Genomic DNA, 22,024 nt, shown 5'->3' with positions numbered 1-22,024 from the left:
CTATTTCATTAACACTGTTACATTTGATGATAAAACCTATGGAGTAAACTGAAGTATTTACTATTTTAGTTGGTAGCAACTGTACTGTTCAGCATGAACTGACTTGCTGAGAGCAAATTGTGATGTGATTTAAAAATAACAGTGGAGTTTTTAAAAATAAATTTTGAAAAATAATAAATAATAACCATAATAATAAACATTATATTTATTGAATATAAAGGCATTCTTCTGAATAACAATTATTATATTATCATGTTAAAATTACACTCTATCTCCAAAGAAGAGAAATAGCTTTAAAAATTGTTATTCAATTGTTTCAAAATCCTGAGAGAGATCTGGAGCAAGGTTTATACTTTCTGCTTTTGATAACAAAAGGCAAAGACATTTGCTAATATCACTGTGAAGAATTATTTTATAGTATCCACATAAAGTACAGTAGGAAGGTATTCTAAGTAATTGGGCTCAGGAATATACTGCAAATCCACTGAGTAGAATTCCCCCAAGTCAGCTTTTCAGAGATAAAGGGTACTGAGTTCTTGATATGAATATGTACCTTCATTCAATATAGATGTATTGAATACTGACTCTAGATTTTGCTATTGGAGAGGCACAACAACAACAACAACAAAACATAAAATCCTTGCTCTCTGGAATTACTGTTCAATTTTATTTTTTAAAATAAATTCATGTTTTATTTCTGTTATATAATAGTTATCATTGTTGGAAGCCAGCAGACGTAATGGAGCCCTAAATAATCATCGATGTAAGATCAAAGTATTAGGGAGCATAATGCAATAAACACATTTATTATTAATTGTTAATCACTATGTTTAGGTGATTTTTTTTTATATCAGCCTCCAGAAACCTGACTCTCATTCCAACCATGATATCCAAACACACAAAGTAGCTTGGATGCATGCAGTAGGAAAAGCTTTGTATAAAAATACTTAGCTCAGTATAACTAAGATCATTTTAGTTATCTTAAACATAATTTTTCTAAGATATAATAAGCCATGAGGAGCTAGGTCTCCAGTTATTGACACAATTTAATGTTTTATAACCATCATTTCACACATGTTTATTTTATAGCAAACAACTGATAATACAGTAGGAGACTTCCAACATGACTCCACTAGGGAATGAAAAAATTCAGGCACGATTTAATGGTGACTTCATTCTTTGGTGCCATTTATTTTCTATAATACAGTTTAGTTTTTCAATTATCACCCATAAAATTTCTTAATGCCTATGTTTATGCTTCATACTCAGTTCAACTTTTTACTATCTTTTTTTTTTTTTTTGGTAAAAGTTACAAGTTAACTATTATCTAAAGTGTTCTGCTAACAACATGGAATTTTTCCTCAAAGATCTTAAATCTTACAGGAATTCTTTAAAAATGGGCTTTTAAATCCATTTAAGTCTTACTTCAACAGGCTCACTGATTTTAGATTTCTCTGACATAGTTGAGGTATCAAAACACAGACATGCTGAAAATAGGTTTTTCTTGGAGTCATTTAGAATCTAAGACTTTCTCCCATCCTATGTCAAATTGCCTGGTTTGGGAATAAGATGGGTATATGTGCAATATCTGTATAGGAGTGTAGCAGGGAGGAGGGAGGTAGAGGACTGGTAAGCAATCTGTACAAAGCGAACTTACAATGTCCTCTGAAGCTGATATATTTAAGTTTTCCTGTTTCCCCAGACTCTGTCACAGATAATTCTGCCTCAATGTTTGTAGTAAAATTAATGACAATTGTTTCTGTTGCTCTGGTTAGATAGTTAATTTCAAAACAGAATTTTCCTGGGAGACAAATGAAGTATTCTTTTGTTTTCCTTCTTGACATATATAAACAACCTAGTGTGCAAGTGGTATACATGAAAACAATTTTCATTTTCTCTTGTGTCTTTCTCTCAGGAGACTAGAATTCTTTCAATTATAAAAGGTATAAGTTGGAACATAGAATTTCAGAAAATAGTGGTGACCTTCGACGTTATCTTTATTAGCCTTCACTTTATAGATAAAGCAAAAGAAGTTCTGAAAGGAAAAGTATAGAAGATGAAAGGTGGCTACAAATACTTTGTTACTCCTTCCATTGAGAGGTGAATCTCCCTCCTCCCATCCTTGTATATAGGCAAGCTCTGCAATTGCTTTGACCAATTGAAATACACTCGCAGTGGTGCTCTGCCAATTTCTGGGTTCAGCCTTTCAGGAATGTGAGATTCTACTTCTTTGTCTCTTTGCTTGTTTCTGGAAATGTGCTGTGAGAAGCTGAAGCCATGTGGAGAGGCCCATGAGTAGGTGTTTCAGTCTATAATCATATCTAAACTCACAGTTACCAGCTAACATGCACTTTTACTCATGTAAATGTGCCAACAGTTTTTCTAGGGTTCCATTCCCAGCCAATTTCTGACAGCAATAACATGAGCAACTCCAAGCAAAAATTCCCTGGTCAATAAACACACTAGTAAGAGATAATGATAAATGGCTACTTTAAGCCACCAAGTTTGGAGGTGGCTTATTATAATAAAAGTGAACTGTGGCCTCCCCTGGTGCTGCAGGAGGTTGAGCAGCGCACTGTGAAGCTGTCCACAGTCTCTTTCATCTTCTATACTTTTCCTTTCAGAACTTCTTTTGCTTTATCTATAAAGTGAAGGCTAATAAAGATAATGTCAAAGGGCAGTTTGAACGCCAGTTTGATCCCAGCTGGCCAGTGAGGGTCCCACATGGCGTAGCAGACCTCTCCTGTCTCGCCCGCTGCTCCCCAGAGCAGTATATTTCGTCTGTCTGCCTGTTCTGTTCCCTGCTCTGTCTCTGGTGAGTCCTCTCAACCTCCCACACATCTGGCCTGTACCCCAGTTCTTGTATAAATGGATAAATCTTTCAAAAAAATAAATAAAAGTGAACTGGAATCATAAAAGACCTGGACTAGAAAATCAATCATGACAAAAAGAAAGAGAATAGCAACACTGCACTTCAAGAACCTTAATTATATTATTAAGCTATAATAATTAAAACAGCCTGGTACTGGAACACTGGAATAGAATTGAGAGCCCAATTTAGGGAGAGTTAATCTATGGCATATTTAGGGAGAGTTAATCTATGACAAAGGAGCCAAGAACATACACTGGAATAAGGATAGTCTCTTCAATAAGTGGTGCTGGGAAAAATACATGCAAAAGAATGAAGTTAGACCACTGTCTCATACCATACACAAAAATCAGTTCAAAATGAATAAAAAAACAGAAAGTTGGATGTAAAATCTGAAACTATGAGATACATAGGCAAAAAAAAAAAATCATGACATAAACTTTACTGATGCCTTTAGGGATTCATACCCCACAACAACAACAACAACAACAACAACAACAAAAAGAGAACATAAACAACTAAGACTACACAATAAAACAAAAAGACAACCAAATGAATGGGAGAAAATATTTTATATCTCACATCTGACAAAGGACAGATATTAAAAACTCATAAAACTCTACAAAATACAAAAACTCATAGAACTACAAAAAAAAAAAAACTCTACAAAAACAAAACAAATACAATCAAAAAATGGGCAAAAGAACTAAACAGACACTTCTCCAAAGAAGACATTCTGACTACAAAAAGTCACATGAGAAAATGCCCACTGTCACAATTTTTAGGGAAATGCAAATCAAGATGAAAATAAGGTACCATATTGTACCTGTGAGATTGCCTGTATCAAAAAGACCAGAAACAACAAGTGCTGGTGAGTATGTAGAGAAAAGGGAATGCTCCTACACTGCTGTTGGGCATGCAAACTGGCTCAACCTTATGGAAAGCCCTATGGAAGAATCTCAAAACATTAAAAATGGATTTGCCATTTGACATAGTAATTCTGCTTCTAGGCATCTACCTCAAGAAATTCAAAAACATTAATTCTAAAGTGTATTTGCACTGTCATGTTTGTTGCAGCACTATTTACTACAACTACATTATGGAAACAATCTAAATGTAGCAAAGGATCAAGATGTATATATATATATGTACATAATGGGATATTAGTGATCAACAAAGATAAACTCAAACCATTTGTGGTAACATGGATGGAGCTGGAAGGAATAATGCTAAGTGAAATAAGTCAGAAGGAGAAAGACAACTACAGATGGTGTAATATAAAGTAGCAAAACTACAAGTCAGATAAAGACAAGCTTAAAAATTAACCCTTGATAGCTGACTATAGAACTAAAGTAGCAAGTAAGAGAGGGGTTGAAGAAGAGGTAAAAATGAAGTGGGAAAGAAGCACAATGGACTATGGTGGTGAACTATGTATGATTTGGTGGTGGATACACAAAGGTAGTAATACCAGATGGGGGAATCCAAATATTACCTCAATTAAAAATTAATAAATTTTAAAAAGCAATTGGCACTGAAAATGACTTAGACCAAAATTTGTTAGTAAATGCCAGAGTAAGAACTAGAAGATTCCAAAGTTAGCATAATCTTATTATAATGTCTTAAAGGAACATACAGTGTTAAAAAATTCATCATCAATCACGCAATAACTCAAAATTCAAAAAGCTTTTGTTCATTCAATATTCACACAAAATAGAGAATTTTCAAAATATTTAAATATTTAAAATAGATTCCTACCGCTCAACATACAAAATAACAAACCATCATTTGATATAAAAATAAGGTAGCATTCTTGAGTGTTCTTTTAAGTCAGTACTTTAATAATAATAAGTGCCATTAAAGAAAAACTTCTAGGATAAACTGATAAGGGGAAATTCTGGCTTACATTAATTTAAAGAGGTCTCTTTATCTCTGAATTTGGGGGAATGTAAAATCTCCAAGAGGAAAAATAAATAGAACTTTCCCCAAAATTTATGGATGAAGGAGTTCTTTAAAGAACACCTCATAAGATTTATCTTTCATTAAAAAAAAAAAAACAACTAAGTAAACTGTAAATAGGGGAAAATATAAACTTAAAGAACAGAAACTGACTTTTACTATATATATATATATATATATATATATATATATATATATATATATATCTCGGTGTGTCTTCAACTAAGATAAGATATTTTTAGATGAAACTTTTCACAATTAGCAGGGACTATGTTTAAATCAGTCCCTTTTATGATCTCTTTCTACTCTGCTTTCTTATTTTTCACATTTTCCTGTGAGAATAGTTAATAGTTTAGTAGATAATGAATGAGTACTTATTGGAATAAAGAAAATTAGATAAATAATAAAAACATTGAATGAGTTAGTTCAATTATAAACTGGATGATCAACTCAACTCTAAATAGCTTGGTTTGGATTTTGTAACTTTATTTTCATATAAGATGGGAATTGTAAAAGCTGACCCACATCAAGTTTCTTGAGAATTTCTAAAGAGATTTCAGTGTTGCAGATAAAGCAACGTTAGGGCTAAAATAATCTTAATATCCATTTATGTATTCACTCCTTTTACTTTATATAGCTGTGGAAATTGGGATCCAGAAAAAGAGTTTATAGTGTGAATGCTAGCTCCATTAGAAACTTCCTTTCTGGTGAATCTACTATAACGACATTGGAAATTCCTCTGTTTTAGTAGATTTCATATTGAACACTGTGATTGTAATTCAGGTGGTCATTATCTCTAACCACAAATTTTACAAGCAATTTGAGCCCCAAAACACATACATAACAAAATTCATGGCTGTTACAGAAAGTTGTGACAGTCAAGTCATTTAATAACCAGTATGGTATGGGCACTGATAATGAGAACAGATTCTAGCCAAAAACAATTTGTAAAGTAAAACTAATAGTTACCAGCAGATTATTATCTCCATCACACAAATCTGATCAATCACTGGTTCCTGGTTTTGTGAATACTGTCATTTTTCTGGTGTTAGAAATTCTTTCATTCAGCACTCTAATTTACTGTGGCTGTGTTACTGATGCTCATCATACAAAAACTTACATGACTTGCCTCAGCACTTCAAGGCTCCTTCAGCAATATACACCTCTGCTCCCCAAATTACTGAGAATCCCCATGTCTCCAGTTTGTGAGCAGAGAAAATTACAGGTTTATAGCTCTTCTTGCCCTTAATGGAGCATGTGCCAATCCACTCTCTCTACTCAATTATTCTGGATTCTCTCTATTTCATTATATCCCACATTCTTATTCCATGGTCATACTGCTTAACTGAATATGATTTCAAAGACTAAAGGAGTACATCCATGCTAGAGAAATAATAAAATGGAGTGAGATAGACTATTTGATACCTTTGAGATAAAACAAGAAGAAAGTATGTGCATGTATAAAAGAAAGAATTTGCATTTAACTTTTTTTTTCTGTAGCTCTAAAAAACACGCATTTAAAAAAAAAGATGTTGGTCATTGTTTTTGAGTTTTCAATAAACTGTGTGATTTCCAAGCCAATGGGGATGGTTTAAGCTATTTGACTTATATAATTTCATATTACCTGCTTCATTTGTATAAGCTGACAAAAGCTTTTATTTGACTGCAATGCAACCATAAATGGAGAATGACAGCATCATTCTTCTGGATTTAAATAAGATTCATTTCCAGCATACTTACCTCAACAAGTCTGCTGGTGTGTTCACGAAATATTGCAGCATATTCTTTTATTTCCTTTTCCCGGCCATTCTTGGCAGCTTCAATGAGAACCAAAAGTGGGACTGTTGTATCCAGAAAGGAGTCTGACACATGATCTATAATAGCCTTACGGAGCTGAAAAAAAATAAAAATATAAATTTTTTTTTTCATTTCTTTTTCCAGTCAATTCAATAAATCATGCATGTTATTTCCTCTTTTACAATCTCAATAATTGCAAAAATTATTTTTATAAATATTTTTGCATAATATCTAAAATCATAATATCTAAAATTTTGTGTGATATCACTAAGAAAGCTAAAAAACACAAAATATCTGAGAAAAAAATCATTGAGCTATACTTCTTTTACTCTCAAAAATCACTTTTTCTTAAGATTGAATTAAACCTAAAAATCCAATTATAAATACTAATCCATTTTCCCCTTAAAGAAACTGCACTATTGTAATGTTTATGCATGTATACAAACAGTATTGTACATCATGTATCTTCATAACTACAAAATTATGAAATGTTTTCTTCCTCATTGGGGGAACTGATAATAAATTTTGATTAGCTAAAGTGTAGACTTCATGATAATTAAACCAAGTTAGATCACTGATTATGCCTGTTGATAACAGATTAATAGAGCAAGGAGAATAATAAATGAGCTTGATGTCCAATTTTCTCCATTTGCATTAATTGTTCTTGCCCTCACACCTTAAATTATTAAACAAGTATAACATTTTGCTACAATTATTTTTAATTAGATTATGTGTAAGTTTATAAATGACAGTCAGGCAATTACTCTATCCAGCAGATAATTTCTGAAATTTAAAAAGGCATTTGAAAATTAACACATTATTTTTATATAATATTGAGCCCTTAAACATCACAATATCTTGTAATGTTTCATTAAAAAAGTCAATGACTGTAAATATTCCCAAAGATTCTGGTCAACTCCTTCATTGAATTTTAAAAAACTCTATAAAAACAATAGAGATGAATAGCTATGAGTTATGATTCAATTTGTGTAAAAATTACATTTTACAGTGATTTTTAAACCAATGCACACTGAAGTTAGTAGTACATTTTCGAGGGGTTAAATGATATAACTATATGAGAAAATTAGAGTAACTATAGTCTTCCGGGAGACCAATAACTCTGCCTCAGGTAGTAGAACACATGCAGGAGAACTGTGAAATTTTTGGCTACCAACAATTTCACAAACATTGTAAAAAGAGCCCCAAAGAAAGATATTGATTACCATCCAGAAATTCAAATCACTCATGGCAACTAATTAATATTTACTGAGCACATAAAAGGATAGGGTATATAGTACTAAGGTGAGACAAGGCCAGGGGAAGACCTTAAGTGAAGGAATATGTGTTTGGTGCCAATGAAGAGTGAACCAGGGAAACCAGGCAAGTAATCATAAATTAGGATTTGAGTTGGAAACTGCAAGTTGTATTATTTTTAGATTCACAAAAGAAAACTAAAGGAATCACTCAGAAGGGAATGGTTTTTAATGAAAACTCCCTTTTAATCCTTTTCTTTTTTTCATTTGTAACCAAGACATGTGGAAAGAAGAACTATGCACTAGAGATAAGCAATTGAAATCCCATATGCACATGGAAGGTGATCCAAGACAAGGACTATGTAGGATGATATAGAAGGAAATGTACAGTGAAGAAACATCTAAGAATGCAATGTAAGGAAACACTACTATTTATGGGAATTATGCAGGTGAAAGACCAAAACTTGAAAAAAGATTGAGATGAAGGCAAAGAATCAAAAAGAAACAATGACCACTAACTAAAAGACAAACTCAAATCTCTGTCAGTGCTCTCTAAATGAACCTATCCTACCAAAACATATCCACACCACTGAATCTTCTTTTCTGTATATTTGATTTCATCCAACTTAGCAAATATTTCTGAATAACATTTTCTTACTTTTCCTCTAAAAGCAAGGTATTGTGAGAAGTGTCAAGATGAAAATGCATGGCACCTTATAATTAAATGGAGGAGTGGCTGTCATTAAATATTACAAAAAAGGAAAACCAGAAGACTGACAACTATGGAATTTCAAGAAGATAATAGGTTTCATAGTCTAATTTTAAATATAAGTTAAATTAAAAGAACCAAGACTTCTCTATTGGATTTTACTACCAAGAGATAATCGATGAACTTAGTGAAAGCAGCTTCACTGGAAAGATGAGAGCAGGCATTCTATTGATATGGTTTGAAGACTAAACAGGAAATAAGGAGGTGGCAACAATGATAATAAATACCTCTTTCTAGTAATTTGTGAAAATTAATATATAAACCCTACTTAAATGGGGACAGGAAGTTAAAAGTTTCTGTACACGTGCAATCAACAAATTGCAGGACCCAACATGCCTGTCATGTCCAACAGGAAGTGATGCTACTTCCCTGCCCTAGTGAAATGAAGAAGGATGAAGGAGATCGTCTTTGAATAGTTGCAGCCCTCACTAATGTACATAAGATATAGCTGCTTTCATTTCCGATTTTTGGTAAGTCCTTTTGTATGTTTTCCCCAAGAGACTTCACTTCTTGCCTTTTGGTTGATGTTTTTGAGCAAACCCATTGTGTATGTGAAATAACCAACTGCTTTTTGTTTGAGGTCAATATATTGTCTTGAGTACACTGAGATACAGGTCTAAACTGGGATTACTTCTCTTATAAAATATTTGGATGTATGTTTCCATCCTACAACTATGCTCAGAAATTCAGACTGTCCCTTTGGGCTTTTCAAAAAAACACATTTTAATATTTCATCATACAAAAATCTAGAAAGATAGGGCAGCCTTGATGGCGCAGGGTTTAAAGTCAGCGCTATCAAGCAATCCGCCAGTAACTATGGCATGAATTCGATCCCTGGACAGGGAGCTATCCTACATGGCACAGCAGACCTCCTCTGTCTCACCTGCTGCTCCCTTCAGCAGTGTATTTCAGAAGAGACACCTGTTCTGTTCCCCATTCTGTCTGTGGTGAATCCTCTCACCTCCAGCACCTCTGGCCTAGACCTCAGTTCTTGTATGCATAGATAAATAAAATAAATCTTTCTAAAAACCAACAAAAACCTAGAAAGATAGACAATCACTATTGTCTCACATTCATCATTTTTTTTTTGTAAATACTTGAATAATTATGACAATCTTCCTCAAGCAATTGCAATGGTCTGCATCTCTCATCTTTGTGGTGTTACCTTTTGTCTTCCCTTCATTTTAAAAGACTTTACTACCCTGAACTTTTTTATTTCTTAAAAATTTTCAACTATACTTTCCTGCTATTCAGTCAATCCTTCATCCCACATACAAGCATTGCGACATATTAGAAAAATGTGGTTTAATGTACTGCTGATTTACTATTAATTAAAGAATAAATTAGTAAACTCTGACTAAATTTTTTTAAATTATTTTTAATACAACCAAATTAGAACACTTATTTTTTTTTCTTTCTAAGGTATGTTGCCAATTATAAAACAGTAAATGAGAAAAGGTGTTCCATGGAGGTGTGATATTATATTCTGTATTACAAAACAGAAGAAATAAACAATGAGCTTTCAAATAAACTCTGTGTCTATGTTTTCAAAATTTTGTTGGAAAATGGCTAAATTACCTGGCATAATATAATGTAAAATATAATGAGCAAGAAGAATCTTCTTTGCAATATTTACATATGCATTGAGTTTAACAAATGCCTTTTGAGATTTCCTTCTAAAAGTAAGGCACCATTCTAGGCGATCTGGGCAACACCAGGATACCAGAACATGGTTAGGTCTTAGGGAGTGTGAGATGCACAAGGAATTTGATGAGATCTCAAAAGAAGCACAAACAAATAAAAAACAAATCATGCCTAAGAAGTTTTCTGGTAAGGATAACACATATTATTTCACTTTAAAAACTGAAAAGGGCATTAAGTGTTGAAGCTGTGAAGTAGGAAGCACTCATTTCTAGGAATAGAGAATATCACAAGCAAAGAAAATAGAGAGATTCTGAGAATATCACCAGTATTTATAATGACTGAAACACAGTAGTAGAATGATGATTGAAATAAGATCTCATTAGGTACAGTGATTTCTGTTTAAAAAAAATATAAAAGGAAATACAACAATATGGCTAAAAGATGACAGGTGGAAATGGCCAGAGACTGGTGACTTGTGTTAGATATCTTTAAGAAAGAGCAAAAACCAGGGGCCTCCCCAGTGGCGCAGCAGTTGAGTGCTGGGTTGCGAAGCTGCCTGCAGCCTCTGCAGGGTTGGTTCAATCCCTGGCCATCAGGTGAGGGTCCACATGGCGCGCAGACCTCTCCTGCCACCCGCTGCTCCCCTCAGCAGTGTATTTCTTCTTCAGTCTGCCTGTTCTGCTCTCCGCTCTGACTCTGGTGAATTCTCTCACCCTCCCGCGCTTCTGACTGTACCCCAGTGCTTGTATAAATAAATAAATAAATCTTTTTAAAAAAAAGAGCAAAAATCAGCACAGAGATATCTTTCCCTTTGAATGTTTATCCACCTCCTTTTTTTTTTTTTTTAACTTGACATAACTCTGGTTTACAATATTGTACGTGATTCAGTTCTTACATAGAGGTAGTTTCCTACACCACACCCACCAAGGCATCCATACTCCTTCAACATAGTCCTTTGGGTCCCCTCCACAATCTTTTCTCCACCCTCCCCCTACCTCTAAGTAGCATCAATTCTACAGTCAGATTTCTAGAGTTATTAGTTTGGTTCTGTCTGATGCTTTGTTTTGTTTCTCTATATTCCCCATATAAGTGAAACCATCCATAATTTGTCTTCCTCCTTCTGACTTATTTTGCAAAAGCATCTTAACCTATGCAAATAACATTGCAATTAATGCAACCAACCCACAATTTTCTATCCAGATTGTTTTGCTAATTCCTGATCATTCAGCATCCCTTCAGAGTTATAATTATGAACTATATTACAGGTTTCAGGTGTTTTTTCATTTCATCCATTGAACCAGTCTCTGATTTCAATTGTTGCTGTGGGGAAAAGTTTTGTGGCCTCAGAAAACATCCCATCTCCCATGCATTCTCTGCTTCAATTTGTTATTCTTTTTCAGGGCCTCCTCCAAGGATCTAGGAGATTTTTTTTTCTCTCTCTCTCTTTTAGATTTGCATAGATATTTAAAATAGAATATATTCAAATTTTATCATAAAAACTTTCAACACATACAGTTTGTAATGATTAACAACATATCTACCATCCACTTTACCAACTTTAGCATGTCATTTAGCAAGATTGTGTCTTATTTAATTTACATTATTTTTGTAAATTAGGAAGATTTTTTCTTATATAATTTACATTCCTTTCTTCTTTATTTGTTTTCTGAGAATTTTTTTTAATTCCAGATATTTTACTCTTATGTACATTATTCAGAATTCTTTAAAAGTATGGACATTCTTTTACCACAAAACCATGATCAAGTCTAATACAATTAATAACATTTCCTGGCTATCATCTAAACTCAGTTCATAATCAAATTTCTCCAAATGTCTCAAAACTGTCTTTTCTACTCTTAGTTCACTCAAATTTTGAATCAAGCAATGTGAAAACACTATACTTACTTGTTATTTCCTTGTACTTTTTAATCAAGATAATTCTTACTCTCCCTTCCCCCTACCACTGACGTGTTCAAACCAATGCAGATATTCTAGAAGATTCTCAGTACAAGCAAAGAGAGATATGGGGAGTCAATGCCACTGGTATCAACACTCAGCCAATGAAAAAATGAGAGGTATGAAATATATTTTTCAGCCTCCATCCGTTGGTCAGACAATGCAGGAGGCATTGTGTCCCTTCACCAGGGGCAGGTATACTTGTTGCCTACAGAACCACCTTAAAAGGATATCTTTTCCTCCATCCCTGATCATTCTCTTACATGTCATGGTTCTCTTATACCTCCTTCTTGGAATCTTCTCTCAAACAAACTTCTTGGTCTCAGTAAGTATCAGGATTTGCTTTCAGAGAACTCCAATATGAAACAGGAAAGGCACATTGATCTGGTGTTAATGTTGTTTGGTCATTGACCTAGCAACAGGCTCTGATGTTTTAAATAAGCTACCCATTACTGATCACACTTTGTGCCACTTTTATTTTGTACACCACTGTGTTTGATTTTCTATCTCCTATATTATGCTGAATGGAAAATATAAATTATTATGAGATAGGACTAAAAAGGCTGATGTGGACAAGATATGGAAGACCCTAAATGGTAAACTAAGCAATTTTTCTTATGTTTTGACATATAATATGGAGATTTTTTCACTGAAACTGTACATTCATTTATATCTGTGTATAACACCTAAATAAACTATGTATATATATCCACATTATTTTCTTACCCAGTAGAACACTTCATTCTTTTCACTTGGATTACATAGGGGGAAAAATGTTAAAGAAGAATGCCAACATAGAAATTGGATAGTCTTAAAGGCAGCTAGAGTATTAAAATCTGAAGTTAGTGGGAGACGAATAATTTGAAGGGATGTATTTTCAATAAATAGCTGTTTGTGTCCAGGCATGAAAAATGTTCAGGTAGAAAAAAAAACTGAAGAGTTTTCCATCTTTCTTACTGTGATTTAATAAAAAAACTTTGAGACATCATGTTTTGTATTTCTAACTGATGTAAGTGATTTGGGATCTCAAGTAAAATAATATATTTCTTAACAATTGAAGCCCCAAAGTGAAAGCTGTATGTGAAAACTATGAGAAAGCCCCCTGACCACCACAAAAAAATGGGAAAGAAAGAATTACATTGTGAGATAAAAAGGAAAGGAAAGAAGATAAACTGCTTCAGAAAATAATAATCTTCGGAACCCAAAATATTGTATTTCTGTATGTTAATCCTATTCAAATTTTAAGTCAATAGCAAAATAAGACTTTAAAAACTCAGCTAGTAAGTAGGAATTAAGTCAACTAATAAATCATTAATACACTGAATAATTGGGACTTGTATATTACATAATATTTAACATCTAATGATAAGTATGATGAGGAAGAGGTATAAGAATCTACATGCATTCGGCGAACCTACTTATTTGAGTGTGGAATTGGTATTACTAATAGGGAGAAGGGCTGGATATTGAAATTCATCAACTCAGCAAATAAAGACTAAATTAAGATTTTGTTTTATTTAAAGTTTGGTTTTACCAGAGTTCCATTTTATTTCACATACCTCAAATGCTTATTTTATCATTTATGAATGGCTATTTTTCCTCAATATAGTAAAAAAAAATTAATCTGCTCATAATAGAATCAATTGTGTGTTTCACTTGGACAATATAGTAGAAATATAATATATTTTATTGTTTTATTTATGATGTAAAGGAGGCTTAATAGCCTCTCCCCCTTATCAAAATTTCAGAGGGAATATAGTTCTCAAAGAAATGATGAGAAAGAAGGCTAAAAGAAGAAAGTTTAAATTAAAAAATATAAAATAAATAATAAGGAAGAAAAAATAAGATAGTAAAGTTAAAAGTTCTTAAAAGTTCTGAAGATCAATAGGCCATTATCCCTACATCAGTATGGAGATTACAGATTTGGGCTGGGACTGGATGGATTTGCTAAAACCTTGACTTACCAATTACCTAGCTATTGTTCCATTAACAAACTCACCTGCAAGATCAAAACAGTGGTACTATGACATCACTTTTTACTTCAGGGATAAAAATTCATAATGTAAAAGTATACTTAGTAAAGAAATTTGGAAACATTTACTAGATGAGTGATATTGTCATAAATGGAATTTTAAGGACAAAATCCAGTGGGAATAAAAATCTATTAAAAAATGCAAGCAGAGTATGATGATTGTTACAATAGAACTACATATGTGATGAAAGCTTTAGGAAAAAAGATTAATTTCAGTTGGTGAAAATGACAAATATTCCATGGAGAGGTAAACTTTACATTACTTTTGAACTTTCTTACTTGATTAGGAATTGGGTGGAGGGAATAGGGGGAGTAGGGAAGGCACCAAATTGAACAAGTCATATATACAAAGACTTGTGTGTGTTTGAGGGGTAGGAGAGGAGTTTATAAAAAAATTTGATGAATAGTAAGTAGATTCTTTAGTGAGAGGATAAATCCATGAGTGAGGGTAGTAGGAAGGAAGATGTAAGAAAAAAGGCAGAAGAGAAAGAACATTAAGAAAAAAATGGAGGTTTCTCAAAATAGAAAATATATATCTGGCATAAGATCCAGTAATTCGCTCCTAAGAACATTTATGAAGAAGATAAAAGCAATAATTCAAATTAATAGCCAAGGTATGAAAATAACATAAGTACCCAAGGACAAACTAATGGATTAAAGAAAATGTAGTATATTTGCACAGTGGAATACTAGTCAGCTATAAAAAGATGAAATCTTGCCATCTGCAACAATATAGATGAACCTAGAGGGGGTTATGCTAAGTGAAATAAGTCAGAAGGAAAAAGACAAATATTAGGTGATTTTACTCAAATGTGGAATATAAAGGAAGAAAACAAAGGAACAAACAAAACTAAATGAAAACTAACCCTAGAAAACTGACTGTAGAATTGAGATTATAAGAGGAGGGTGGCCTGTAGGAAGCAGAGGGTGTAGGAACCCAATTGTGGAGATTATAGGTGCTTTGGTGATGAGTATGGTCTGGTAACACACATCTGAAGAGGTGCCAACCTATACCCTTAAATCATATAATGTGTTACAAACCAATGGATTAAATTTTTTTAAATAAAGAAACATGGGAATAAGTCAGAGCCAAATCACAGAAAACCTGGAATATCATGCTAAGAATTTTTTCTTCTCTAGGACAGTAAGCAAGAAAATCAAGCAGCTCTATTGACTAACTCTTGAGACATTTCATCTTCCTGCTCCAAAATGTATTATGTGCTTCCAGACAACATACATCTAAACTATCAACTTCATTCTTTGGGAAGAAGTTTAATGACTGAACACAAGCTAAAATGTTTCTTTGTTACAGATAGGCAAGACATGCATAAGCAACAGGATTAGAATGGATGGGCAGGAAGGTGGATTCGGCTTATTTCTTACTTAAAGCAACAAAATCAGATCTAGAACAAGAGATTGACATTAAATACTGCAAAATAACAGTATTTCAAGGGTAGATGTTTTCTGTATAAATAAGTATATATAAGGTGCTTAAAAAAAGTTGCTTGATAAAATTTGCAAAAATAAGAAGAGGTGGAGATGACTCATGTTGCTGTTTCAACTAGTTTTTATTATTGCCAAAAGCATAAACATCAGAATGAAAAATGAAGTCCCGTTAAGGATAAGTGAGGATAGTGAGAACTAATCATAGCAACTATCTCAATGACATGGAAGGTCTTGGACATTTCCAAAAACAACTCCTAACAAGTCCACCCCTTTCTGAACACATACTACTTCTCCCATAAGAAATAGAGCTTGGGGGCCTCCCTGGTGGCACAGGAAGTTAAAATGTAACCTATGAGGCTGTCTGCAGTCACTGCAACATGAGTTCGATCCTAGGCCTGGGAGATACCCACATGGCACAGCAGACCTCTCCTGACTCACCCACTGCTCTCCTCAGAAGTGTATTTCAGTACATCTGTCTGTTGTGTTCCACACTCTGTCTCTGGTGAATTCTTTAACCTCCCCTACTCTGGCCTGTGCCCAGTTCTTGTATGCATAAATAAATAAATCTTTAAAAAGAAAAAATAGAGCTTAGCTTTGTTGATTTAAGCAAAGTTTGTGACTATTTCAATGCATAGAATTTGAGGAAAACAACATTCTATTACTCTGGATCTCAGACATTAAGAAGATCTGGCAGCTTGCATTTATCCTTCCTGGGAGCCTAGCACCCTCATGTCAGAAATCCAGGCTATCCTGCTGGAGAAAGAAGCCACCTGGGGGAGCCCTTGGAGTTTAAAACCAGATAAAGAATGGAACAAGAAGGATCACTGAGGCCTCAAATATGAAATCCTCAGTACAAACAGTCACCATTTAACCATCACTACAGGGGAGGCCACAAGAAAAAACACTACAGAAATGCCTTCCTGACCACAAACCATCCATAGAATCATGAAATATAATATAGTGATAGCTATTGTTTGTAGAGATTTGTTATGCAACACTATTTAGCTGAAGTAATGTAGATGTTCACTTGTGAACCACAGGGGATTTCAGTATTCTATAAGCTGGAAATTCCCCTAACTTTGAAGAAAAGTACTGGTAACACCCATGCTTTTTCTATCTTACTGATGGAGCTATAGTGGAAACACGTGGTAAAATATGTCAGGTTAAATTAGAATTTCAGATAAACACAACTATAATTTTAATATAATTAATTCCCATGCAATATTTGAGGCATACATGTACTAAACCATGTTGTTATTAATCTGAAATTCAAATATAACTCTGCAGTCAGGTTGTGCTAAATTCCCTCAACTCTTACAGTCCATTAGCCTAAGGGCTGACAGTAGAAGAAGAATTCAAATTAAGGCCATAAAATTGAAAGACTGAAATTTTCTCATCCTTCAAAATTGTTTTTACACAGCTAATATTAGCTGACTGGGAAACATATATTTATTTTATTTCTAAATCTACTTCTGAATTAAAGATTGCTCAGGCCATTTTACTAAAGCTTCCTATTAAACTGTAGTAATATATTGCATTAAAAGTTTAGGTTGAAAAGTTTTCATTCCTCTTTTATGAGTTAATGGTGATCAAATTAAAGCCATGTGTGAAAAAGAACTCATTATTAGGTAATGAAAAGGAGCAAAAGTAAAAGTCTGAAGATAGCTAAGTATTTATATTCCTCGTTGTGCAAAATTTTGACTTCCACATTTAATGAAATCCTTTCTAAAACTATGTTTCTGATGGGTAAGAACTAGTTTTCACCAAAAATTAATTTTGAAGCATCCTGGGAAAAAAAAAAAAAAAGGATATGGGAATAAGTATGACTTCTGATTTAGTTCTTGTCCATTGTAAGCACTAAGATAGTAAACACAGTTTTTAACGTAATGAAATCAATTTGCCAACATTTCTTAAAATCTAACTGTGGCAGCCGCTGATAATGTACTTCATTCAGTCCTCAAAGTCCTGTTACACATAACTGATGGGGCACAGCTACAATTTGAATGTGACTGTCCCTGAAGCTAAATCACCCTCTTTTTTCTACTTTATGTTTGCCACAAAATTGGTTAAGCTATGGAAATGCAGAGAGTATATAGTTATTACTCATGTGTTGTGTTTTTACATTAATTTTAAAAGAACAAAAACAAGAAGTAAATATCATGGAACTGGGGAAAAAAAGGTTCATTTCTCATGAACCTCTATTCCCACATCTCTCTCTTCCTTCACCTGTCTGCGAAGGTCTCTTGTCTTCTTGCACATGTTGTCTATTGCAATATTCAGGGTATTACTCTTTTCCTTTTTCCCCGTCTGCAAGAGAGAAAAAAAAATGCATAAGCTAAGGTATCAAATTACTCTTTATCCTTAGTAGTTTGCTTTCTAAATTTCCTGAAAATAGCTGCTGGAAATTTCAAGAATAGGTTTTAAAACTCTGTAATATTGCATATGATTCATGAGCACTTCACATAAGACTAAGTAGAACAGTGATTAAAGCTCACATTATTTTCTTCTTTAAGCTTCCATAATATTTCTGATACAGGATTAGGTTGTATTCAGTATGGCAGTAGGCAGAACATTATCTCCAAGAAATTCTGATCTTCATTCTTAACAAGTCGACTCTTTAACTGCTAAGCATGCAATTAGCTTAAAAGCATTAGATGCCCAATTTGTCAACTTCTGTGGGAGTTTCTGAAGTCATTTTCATGGTGTATTGTATAAGATATGCAGAGGCATATTGGAGTTTTGCTAAACATTAAATAAAATATGCAGTGCAAATTCATACAATTTGCAAAAGTTGACCACAATTTCAGCTGACAATATTCCAAGAACAAATTGTTTTAAATAAAAACTTGACTCTGTTTTTGGCTCTTTAAGATAATTTGTGCAACACCTTTTCATTCCCTCGGCAGAACAGTTCTCTCTGTTATATCCTTAACCTAAATCTTTAGGCTATTAAGAGCATAGGGAGTCACCTTGGTTGGTATTTTCTACATATTACTTTTGTGGGAGACAGCTGAATTGAATCTAATCATACATTTTTTGTGATACCTTGTATAAAAGAGATTGAAAAAAATCATTATGTGATTCACCTTTAGGAAAATTGCTACTATTCAAATTAATAAACTGAAAAGAACTCTTTAGAGGAGACCTTGAAAATCAGGACATGAGTTTAATAGATGAAAGGAGCTTACAACATGGACTCCACAAAGAAGACATCAAAGTATTGTCCATTAGACACTGTATCACACACGGCCCCTGATAACAAAAATTATACATAAATTCTAGTTTAAAGTGGAAAGATTCCTCTATGGGAAGTTCCAGACTATACCAACCTTTTTAATCCTATCATGTGTCACATTATCTCAAGTACTATCATTACATTAATATTGTCATTTAATTTTTCTATATCTCCTTCCAAGTTGTTACTTATAAAAGTACCTTTTACTTCAGTGTCTCACCAAGCAACCCCTTTTTAAAATACTACCTGATTCTCAATACTATGCACAGAGTTACCTCAACAACAGCTCCAAAGTAAACTCTAACCTCCCCTCATCCTAACAGCATGTTGAAACGCTGCAATATACTTTGTTATTTTCTTTGGGGCATGTTCATTATCATTATGATGCTAGAATCTTGAAAATTACATTTGCAATATGTTTATATTGTGTGTATACATACATATATATAGTTAGCTAGTTGTAACTTACTGGTAATAACTTACTGGTAATAGAGCTTACTGGATCGTGTTGACTAGTTTACAAATGGGCAACTTGATTGAAAGCACGAAATAACTTTATTGGGGGCTTACCATACATCAGGTAGTGTCATATTAGATTTTGGAGGAGATCTTTAGCATTTACCTGTCAACACACTGCTAAAATCCTGTATTAGCTAAAGTTGTGAGGTACCAATTTAAAACTCACATCCATATTTTCTCATCAACAGTGTTACTAATATTTAAGATGAGGAAGATCACCATCATTTAAATAAGTTTTGCATTTATATAACGCAAAATGTTTGGCATCCATGTGCCTCTGTATAGTAAATTTCAATAACCCCGAGAAACTATTATGACAGTAAAAAATAAAAAACAAATTGGCTCTACATATTTCCAGATGTCTCCTAGGGGAGACACAATAGAGGACTTCTAATTATTTACTCCATTTTAATTTTGAGAGTGATTTTACAATGTTTGCATGACAGAGACTAGTGTAAGAAGAGAAAAGAGAGAGGGAGAGTTACGAGAGATAAAAACTTCTGGGATGTCAGAGTATAATAAAAGCAAAGGTGGCCATTGCTCAGATGAATGTTGTGGCTACCTGCACAGCTCTTACGCATCATGCACCTTGTCAGCGAAGAATTGTGGAAAGTTAATTCAGGACTACGTAAGGCAATGAGAAAAACGGATGCACACTGGGTTATAAGACCATTTCTAATTTACCTAAAGAACCTAGCCTTTATTCTCTAGTTTTATGCAATATTAGCTCTTAATTGTACCTCTGTCCATTACATGAAAAAAGAGATAGTCAAAGGGGAATGGGATGAAAGAAGTCACCAAGGACTGAGTCAAAACAGAATGTCCTCCCTCCCCAAACATACATATAGGCCATCAAATATAATATGGGATACTCCTGTTGTGTTAGCCATAAAAAAACTCACAAGTTCTGTGATATGATTCATCAGAACAACTAAAAGATGCCAGTGTTCTCAGAGCTAGCAGTAGTAGCATACAAATCTTTAATAAAGGGTGACAGGAGGTGACAGCATGAAAAGATTCAATAAGAACTATAAAGATGATTTCCTAATTTCTACCCAGAGCTTAACCTTAGTTTAAAATGTTTCACTGGGGGCCTCCCTGGTGGCGCAAGGGGTTAAGACGCAACCTATGAAGCTATCTACAGCCTCTGCAGCTAGAGTTCATTCCCCGGCCAGGAAGCTACCCACATGGCACAGCAGACCTCTCCTGACTTGCCCGCAGCTCCCCTCAGACGTGTATTTCAGTCAGTCTGCCTATTCTGTTTCCCACCCTGTCTCTGGTGAATCCTCTCACTCCCCACACCTCTGGCCTGTACCCCAGTTTTTATATACATAAATAAATAAATCTTATAAAATAAAATAAAATAAAATGATTCATTGGGTCAAAAACATTTTGTACTCTAGGTAATAATAAACAGTCTCTATCATTGCAAGAAATTAAAATTCTCCCCTTCTTTTCTTTTCCCACTCCCCACCCCCCCTTTCTTGTTTTTCACTTTCTGGTTTTTATTGGGTTCTTGATCTATTTATCCAGATTTATTTGGCTTCAGTCAAGCCATTTTATGCCTCTTTATTCCTTTTGCATGGCATAAAAATAAATAAAGCAAGGAGAAATAGTTCCATTCTACTTAAATGCTCTCATTCCTTCTGTTTTCAAAACTTTAGCAAATCATCAGACAATGAGCTAGGACTGAAAGTTGAATTGCATGTACTGAGATGAGGGACAGAAAGGGCAGGATATTAAAGCAGGACTATAGACAACAGCATGTACCTTCCTATATCCCAGGTGCTCAGAGGAGATGATGCTCCTTAGAGGAAATCTTGACAGGGGCCATCATTAAGTGAGGACAGCCGTGCTAATGGAAAAGGAACCACTTACTGTGGAGTGTCAGGGGAAAAGACTCAGAAAACATGGCACAAATCAGCAGTATAGAGGAAAAACAATTGCATTCTTTATCAATAATAAACTTCCAGGAAAGGCTGTATCAAAAACAACAGTTCTGAGCATAGACTTCATCTAGTGAAATTTCATTAAAATTGCTAATGTGTGGTATAATACATACTGCCCTAATGTGATATGGGCTTATAATCTTAACTATGACTCTTGCCACAAATTTTGTCTTACCATTGCTTCCACATAACTAACCACGGTTAATTGCACTCTCTTGTGGTTCCCTTAACCTGCCCACACATTTGGAAAAAGTCTTTTTATAAATAAACTATCCTTGAATTATCCTAATTTGAATGTTCCATCTGTTTTCTATTGGGAATGTGCTGGGGAGAACTTTCAAATACTGTGCTGTCCAGTATGATAGCCATTAATCACATGTGACTATTTGCATTTAAATACAAATTAATTAAAGTTAAATAACATTAAAAATCAATTCCCCACATCCTTAATTTAAAATGCTCAATAGCCACATGTGTCTAGTAGTAATGGAATTGTATGGCACATTTACCTCACTGCAAAAAGATGTACTGGACAGCTCTATTCTAAAACACATCTTTGTGTATTGAAATATATAATGAATTTCTACATTTATGCAAGT

General features: G+C 33.9%; 1 protein-coding gene across 2 annotated transcripts in view; it reads right to left on the bottom strand.

The window, feature by feature from the left end:
• The window catches only part of CTNNA3 (catenin alpha 3), a 1,457,807-nt gene that overhangs the window by 669,840 nt on the left and 765,943 nt on the right, over nt 1–22,024 (bottom strand). For both annotated transcript variants that reach the window (XM_054690496.1, XM_054690495.1), the window contains exons 8-9: nt 17,949–18,029; nt 6,566–6,718 (exon numbers count right to left, since the gene is read on the bottom strand). In XM_054690496.1, the coding sequence (XP_054546471.1) occupies nt 6,566–6,718; nt 17,949–18,029 (234 nt within the window). The remainder of the gene's footprint in view (nt 1–6,565; nt 6,719–17,948; nt 18,030–22,024) is intronic.

This window comes from Talpa occidentalis, unplaced genomic scaffold (genome assembly GCF_014898055.3).
Source record: "Talpa occidentalis isolate TD23 unplaced genomic scaffold, MPIMG_talOcc4v2.1 talOcc4.8, whole genome shotgun sequence".
NCBI classification, from domain to species: domain Eukaryota; kingdom Metazoa; phylum Chordata; class Mammalia; order Eulipotyphla; family Talpidae; genus Talpa; species Talpa occidentalis.
The sequence above is the reverse complement of the archived record's forward strand: the minus strand, read 5'-3'. Positions and strand labels throughout refer to the sequence as shown.